The sequence below is a fragment of the Arachis stenosperma genome, chromosome 2, assembly GCF_014773155.1.
Source record: "Arachis stenosperma cultivar V10309 chromosome 2, arast.V10309.gnm1.PFL2, whole genome shotgun sequence".
Lineage (NCBI taxonomy): Eukaryota > Viridiplantae > Streptophyta > Magnoliopsida > Fabales > Fabaceae > Arachis > Arachis stenosperma.
The window spans coordinates 5,687,187-5,695,313 of record NC_080378.1 but is presented as its reverse complement, the minus strand read 5'-3'; the positions used below and the strand labels follow the sequence as shown (position 1 = coordinate 5,695,313).

At 29.8% G+C, this 8,127-nt stretch overlaps 1 protein-coding gene across 1 annotated transcript; it reads left to right on the top strand.

Moving 5' to 3' along the window:
• The first annotated feature begins 5,019 nt into the window (after positions 1-5,019).
• On the top strand, positions 5,020-5,892 carry LOC130962307 (uncharacterized). The gene has a single exon (XM_057888517.1). It carries the CDS (start codon positions 5,058-5,060, stop codon positions 5,700-5,702), a length of 645 nt encoding a protein of 214 aa, XP_057744500.1. The 5' UTR covers positions 5,020-5,057; the 3' UTR covers positions 5,703-5,892.
• The last annotated feature ends 2,235 nt before the right edge of the window (positions 5,893-8,127 follow it).

Genomic DNA, 8,127 nt, shown 5'->3' with positions numbered 1-8,127 from the left:
TGTTCCCTCTAATTAATACACATTTCTATCTGATTTGAATCTAACGGAAAGTAATTCATTTTTAAAGACCCTAAAAAAAAAAAGACTATGGTGTAAAAGCACTGAGGCCACAATTCAACCACTACGTTATTATATTGAATTAATCATTGAATTTTGTGCTCCTAGATAAAAATTCGAATAACTATCTAAATCAATTTTTAAAAATTTTAAAAACGAATATTTTAGTCTTTAAAAAAATTAATACATAAAATATTTTTAAGATTTTATTCTGATAATTAAATTAGTCTCTAATTTATTTTTTAGTAGAATAATTATTTAAATCAATTCTCAAAAATTTTAAAAAATTTTAAAAATAAATAATTTAGTCTTTAAAAAAATTAATACACAAATTAATCTTTAATATTTTTCATTTGACATAAGCGTCTTTTTCCTATAAAAAAAATAAAATAAAATTTGTATTATTATTAATATTAATTAATTATACAATAATATTATACCATAATTTTTTTGTAATTTTTGACAAAAATAATGATAAATTTACTCATTATAAATTCTTATGTATGTATTTAGAATATAAAAAAAGTTTTTTCATAAAAACAATAATAATAATAATAATAATAATAATAATATAATTATTAGAGATTATTCTTAAAAAAAATTCAAAGTTAAAATTATTTAATATTTTTGTATTTAATATAATCAAAAGATATCCTATTTTAAAAAATATGTTTGTATTAAAAAAATGTTTTACTTTGAATTTCAAAACATCATTATTTACTTTGCTTGTTTCTAATTAAAAAAGTGTATTAATATGTTAGGCTGCGTTTGTTTCCAAAGACAGGACACTGAGAAAATGATACAAAAACACAAAATCGTATTTAGCAAAGGAGACATGGACAGAGACAATATGTCCAAGGATACTGAATTAGTGTATTTTGTGTCCATCATGATAATCATGATAGGAAGGATATGGAAACACTAATAAGAGACACAATTTATTTTTTATTTTTTCTTTCATTATTCTTGTTAATTTTTTTATAATTATATTTTTTATTATTATATTTTTCATCTCAAATTTTTTGAAATATATTAGATTTTAATAATTTGTTCTATTTTATTACTAAACAGGATACAAGAACACAAAATTTTGTGTCTCTGTTTTTTATGTCTTATTCTCAGTATCTTGTCTTGTTCTGTTCTCAGAAACAAACGTAGCCTTAGTGTCATCGTCTACGTGCACAAAGCTAAGCTAATAATAATAAAGGTTGATATATAGTAAAAGTATAATGGACGGGTGACTGTTATGTCTGATAAAGAAAAACGTTGATGATGGTTTTCAGTGGCTAAGAGAATGGGGGGTTGAATCTTAGCCCCCTTTTCGCTTGATTACACTTGCTGGTCTTTGAGGATACTTTTTTATTTTTGTCTCGTCCCTAGTCATGAGACTTTTATTTTTGTCTCGTCACTTGGCACGAGATATTTTTCAGTTTTAGCTCCTGTGTAGTAGAAACAGAAATGGAGTAGAAGAGAGAGAAAATTACACCCAGATATATCTTGGTTCAGCTGCTAAGTGCAATGCAGCCTACATCCAGTCTCCATCACAACAATGATAGAATTTCACTATAATCTTCTTGATTACAGACTGTAAAGTGCTAACCCAACTTACAAGGGGATTCCCACAGAATCATGAAATACAACACAGATGTACAAATGAACTCTAAGGACATCTATGGCGTTTTCTTTTAATTTTGTACTCTCTGCCTTTTTTCGCTCTATGGCTTTTTCATACAAACCTCACTGTTTGCCTTTTTCCATGAGACTCAAGACATGACAAAATTAAACAGAAAAATACAAAACAGAATACATTGAAGGAGAAGAGAAATCTGTTAGCTCAGGTAGCTCTGAGAACTCTGTGCCTTACACTCTCACACTTTCTCCTTGAATCAAACCGTGGCTTGTTCACCCTTTTTATAAAAAAGGGAAGCCTCCATAGTTGAAACCAAAACCCAAGCTTAACTTCTTTTCCTTTACACATAACCGGTTCGGCCAGAGAGAGAAGAGGTAACCCATGCAAAACCCAACATGCAAATACCTCTAGTTCTTCCTTGGTCATCAGTCTTCATCAATTCGAGCGCTCCATCCTTGACTTGCTTTTCAAGATGAATTTCTGGCCCTTGATACTTCATGATAATGATAGCTTCATCTGCTCCAATTTCTGCCTCTTTCATCACGTAGCCACCCTAGCTACTTCCTGTGGTGGTTGAGCAGAATCAGAGACAAGTCATCCCTTCAAGAATCTCCTCCTTGCTAGCCGAATCTCCTTCTACCATTTTTGGTATGAAGAAGCCAAGATCTCTTTACCAAATCTTACCATTCATGGTTGAAGATCTTAGCCACTACATTTTTTATGTTTTCTTGCCATCATTGTGATGGTCTTTAGCTTGCTCATAACTTCGTCTTGATATGTTGCAAGAGCTTCCATGGTTTATTGTGTAAAGACCGAAACATGAAGCAAAGATGAGAGAGAGGAGAGAGAAATTTGAATACTAGCTAATGGGTAATGATAAAGTAAAATTAAAGTTCAAATTCCCTTGCATAAGGTAGCGTGTAGAGTTACTGAAGCCATCAAATCAATTTCTCTCTCTCATTTATGTTTCCAATGCTAGCAAATTAAATTTTGAAATCCATCCCACAATAAGAAATGGAATCCGTTAGAAGCATGAAGTAATTTTGCTTTCTTTCTCATTTTGGTTTCGGACTAAACAAGCAAAATTATTTGGGCTTGTATCAATGATAATCAAAATTGGCCCAAATGATAAAATATTTCAGCCATCGTTCATATGGCAAAAATTGCATAAGGCTGAATTTTGATTTTACTGGGTTTGGGATCTTTTCTTTTTATTTCGACCCAAATAATCACAAATTGCTTCAGCCATATAACATAGGAAACATTTAAACAAGGCTGATTGGTTTTAAGCATATTGGGCTTGCAATAATTCTGCTTTTCTGTTCGACCCAATAAGAAAACATACATCACAAAATTATTAATTAACATATGTTAAATGAAAATCAAATTAATAACTTTGTAATTAATTATTTCAATAATGTTTGTTCATCATTAAAATAAATTTGAGTTTTCCAAACTCATTAGTTGAGAATTGACCTATGTATTAATTTTCGTTAGGAACTAAAATGTCCGCTTTTAAAATTCTAGGGGATTGATTTGGATAATTACTCTGCTAGAAAATAGCCTGAAAACTTATTTGTTTGCCGAAATAAAACCTGTGGGATTGATCTGTGTATTAATTTTTTTGAGACTAAAATGTCCACTTTTAAAATTTTTTAGGACTGGTTTAAATAATTACCTGAAAATTCAAAACCTGCTACTTAGTCTATCTCGTGTGAATGCATTTAACAATAAAATATATTTTTTGTCTCTAAAAATTTAAAAATATTCTTAAATTTTATTGTATTTTAATTTTGTTACAGAAATTTTTTATTTACATTAAATATATCTCTAATAATTAAATTAAAAAAATAAGACTAATCCAATAATATTACATAATAAATATATTTAATTTGTTTGTGTTAAAAATTATTCTTGTAAAATTATTTTTAAATTGGTCAATTTTTTAAATAATTAATCATTAAAAATAAATTTAATACAAATTAAAAAATTTTAAAATAAAATTAAAATAAAATAAAATTTAAAAATATTTTAAAAATTTTTAAAAAATTCTAAAAAAAATATTTACTCCGGTTGTTAATTATTTTGCTAATCTGCAATTCTGCACGGTGGGTCAGCCTCAAATTTACAAATCAAGTGAACCACCGAAAGCATAAAACTAGTTCATAATTTATAGAAATCGATAAAAAAAAAAAAGTTTTCGGGGTAAAATAAGCTAATAATCAACTTATGGTTGTTGTCATCGATGACGCACATAAGACATGTTAAATTGAGAATAACATAGTATTTTTGTGTGTAAGATACATCCATATTGTAATCCTGTTTTCTCTAGTTCCGTCTTATTTAATTTAAGAATCATGCTATAGTTTAATTTGTATTTCTTTTTAAAGATTATTTTAAAATTTTTCAAGTCCGTACTCTCACGATGTTATTCTTTTACCAATAAAAGTTAGTAAAATAAAATTATTAAGAAACTAAAAAGATTGAGAGGAACATATTTTAAAATATGTAACTTTTTATTTCCTGAATTTATATGAATAGAAAATAATAGATATCCAAATTGAAATAAACTTTTTAGCTAATATTTTATAATTATTTTTTATTTTAAATTTTATAATAAAAATAATTAATTAATATTAGTTAATTGAAATTTAATTTTCTATATTTATTCTTATAGTAATATCAAGAAGATAATAAAAAAATTAATAAAAAATAATTTAAATTTATCTTATTTAACATCTACTAATTCTAACGACACATAAATGTTAGATAAAATAAATTTTAACTATTTGAATTGATTTTTTTACTTTTTAAATATTATTGTTATTCTTATAAATTCTTTTTAAGTAAGAGAATTCTAAGTTTTTTTTGTCGAAGCTGATGAAAAAGTTTACGAATTATTTTCATGTAAAATTATTAATTCTAATAAATTTAACTAAAATATTATCTAATAATTTTTAATTATCAATTTTATATTAACACATCTCCATGTCAGTTTTGTCAGCTCAAGTTTCTACCATAAAAATAATACCAGAGCAATGCTAAGGGGTCAGTAATTTTTGTGATTGTTAGCCATCAAATAGCCATCAATGATGATTTGATGGTGTGAGATTGGTGTGAGATTTCATCCAATGACTCACATTTCTCTACTGATTACATGCTGACCAAAATTCACTAAAATTGCTGGCCCCTAGACTTTTCCTTAATACAATTAAAATCTAGTCAATGGCACTGCAGGGGGCGTCTTTTCTTGATGGTATATATACGGCACAGATATGGTTTATGTGCCATTCTCCTTCTTTTTAACTTTAGCTGTCTGTCTTTCTCTCACAACTGCGCTTAATCAAACAAACTAAATCAATAATTAATAATGGCAAGTTTATTATTGGAACCCATTTTGGAAATCGCTTTAGATATCATCAGGAGTAATCTTGCACGTTATCTGGTATCGGTGCCGCCTCCTGACGATGAGTGGTTGAAGGAAATGAGAGGAAACCTGGGTATGATAGCCACCGTCATTGCAACTATGGCATTTCAAAACGGTCTGAATCCACCGGGAGGGGTTGTCCAAAACGGAGAAAAGGGAACCGTCACTTGTCCAACTCCAAAACTGCACGGTCAAGCATGTCCAGGCCAATCTGTTTATGCTGCCGTGGACACAGATGGATACACGGGCTTCATGATAACCAACTCTCTTTCTTTCTTGTTCTCTATAACTACCTGTATTATGGTTATAAGCGGAAGTCCTATTGGTCCAGGATATCCCACCTTGGTGTTGGCAATGTTCATGTCCCTCTCTCTCCTCCTTCTTGCTGTCTCCTACGTGCTTGGTGCTTTCCTTCTCAACCCACATGTGCAAACAAATTACAGTATCATGATCTACGTAATTATCCTCGTCCCTATCACCATGCTGGTGCTTTTGGTTTGTTTCCGCGTCGCTGCATTGATTATGGCCGTTCGGCGGAGCAATAAAGAAGCTAGGCATGATACAACTTCCGCCGAGCAGGTAGAGTGACTTACAGATACAGTTAGCTTTTGGTAACGATTTTATCAAACGCTAGCTGATTTAATAAGAGAAATGTTAGAAAAACATCAGAATTTACTCTTTTTAGCCATCAGTTAATAATCAATGTTTAAAAGTATGGAATAAAGTATGTTGTTAGATTATTGGACTAAAAGAATTGAGTTGATGGTTGTTAAGTGATAACCGCAATAAATTTTGATTTTTCATTTAACAATGATGTTTTGTTTTCTTGTGAAGGATTATGCATTTAATAATTCTCTGATCCCGGTTAGTTTCGGTAGCATTATTGGTTTTGTTGATCTTTGAATTCCCCTGCATTCTTGTGGAGAAGAAAATTTTGTTTCTTCGATGCATAAGTTTGGATTATCTCCTTTTGTTGTATGCTCTTTTATTCTCACCAGAAATTGCTCATTAACAGTTATTGCCTACAAGTGTTAAGACTTAGATTCGATTATTAATAATCAAGCTAAGAGACTTACTTAACCCTCAAGCAACTGACCCTGCTTCTCTTCGCTTACCGATTCTGTTCAGTTAGTTTGCTTCTGTTATAGGCAGTTATATTAGTTAGGTTAGTTATCAAGAAGTGCTTATCAGTTTAGTTGGTGTAGCATCGAGTGTATCAATACTGGTTGATTCTTATGCTTCCAGTAAGAATCATAATCAGAATTCATATTCTACAATTCCAATTACTCAGTTCTCTTCTACAGTTCTACCTTCCCTATCAGCTTGGTCAATTCTCTTCACTTAACAATTATGGCCTGCAATAGTTGAGATGTTACTTGATTAGATTCTTTGCATTTTGTTAATTGTTCTAATGGGGATGTAGCATCACATTCAACTCAACTAATATTGTCAGGGATATAATTTTAAAAAAAATTCAAGTATTGTTACAATGCTATCTAAAGTTGTACCATATGTATAAAATTATTTCACTTTATTTTACTATAAATAAATGTTCATATAGTTCCTATTATGCAAACTTAGGCTAATTATTAACATATATCTGAAAATTTGGGGGAGGAAAAAAAAGCACTTACATAATACTACTCGACAAGAAGTGGAAGTTACATCAAAGCTACATTTGCCTTTTGAGACAATCTCCCCTGTTGTCATTGAACTTGTATTATATTCATTACTATAAGACATATCTGAATATTGCGGAATAAGTCTTTCAGAAGAAAATAAAAACTGGTTTTGGAGGATATGGTATTGATTCAAGTGGTTCTTCTAGCATGTCAATTACTTTATCTATAGAAGGTCTATCCACTGGATTTGGTTGAATACACCATAAGCTCACCAAAGTCATTTTCATCACAATATCATTTTCTTCTGCTTTGTAGGACAAACACCTTGTAGGAATATTCCCTTGATCAAGATTTTTATAGATCCAATCGGGAAAATAATTTTCACTACCCTGTGATGTTTCACTTTTGTAGTTTTGTTTTTTTCCAATAATTTCAAGAATTAACATGCCGTAACTATATACATCATATTTGTGAAAAACTCCGCCATATGTTTGACTAAATACTTCTAGTGCAATATATTTTGGAGTTCTTCTTGTACCCAATATAAATACAATATTTTGGTCCTTCTTACAAATTTTTGCCAATCCAAAATCTGTAATTTTTGGGCAAAAATGTTCATCCAAAAAAATATTTTGAAGTTTAATATTAAGATGTAAAATTCTTGAATTACATCCTTGGTGTAAGTATTCCAATCCTCCAGCTATACCAATTGAGATTTGGTATAAGATGCTACAATCCAATTTACTGAGATTATTAGAAGAATCTTTTCCATAAAAGAACTTATCTAAAGAGTCATATTATGCATGAATTCATAAACCAGTACTCTCTTATTTTTTCATAGCAAAATCCTAAACGTGAAACAATGTTCACATGAGATGTTCTGTTAATGATAAAAACTTCATCTATAAATTCTTCCACACTTCCCTTTGACTCTTTCAATATTTTTACTGCCACCTGTTGACACCATCAGCTAAACTTGCTTTATACACAATATCATATCCTCCTTCTCCTAATTTTTCATAAAATGAATTTATCATCTTTTTAACTTCTTTATATGTATATATCGCTTGAGACTCAAGGAACCATAACTTTTAATGAGATTTTCAACATGGTCATCAACATGCTTTCTTTTTCTCCTCGACATTGTCTTTTTAACTAACCTAAAACATCTCTTACGATGAAAAGCAATCACCCCAAAGATTAAACTAACTCCCACGACACTTACAGCACTAGCACCTGCGATGCAACGAAGTGAAGAATAATTACCAATGGAGTAATGCATGCTACGTGAACTTTACATACACTTGACAAAGAAAAATTCTATTTTTTAACTTAACTATTAACTTTGTAGATGAAAATTTCAATTTTTCAAAGCGGTACGGTAAAAGATA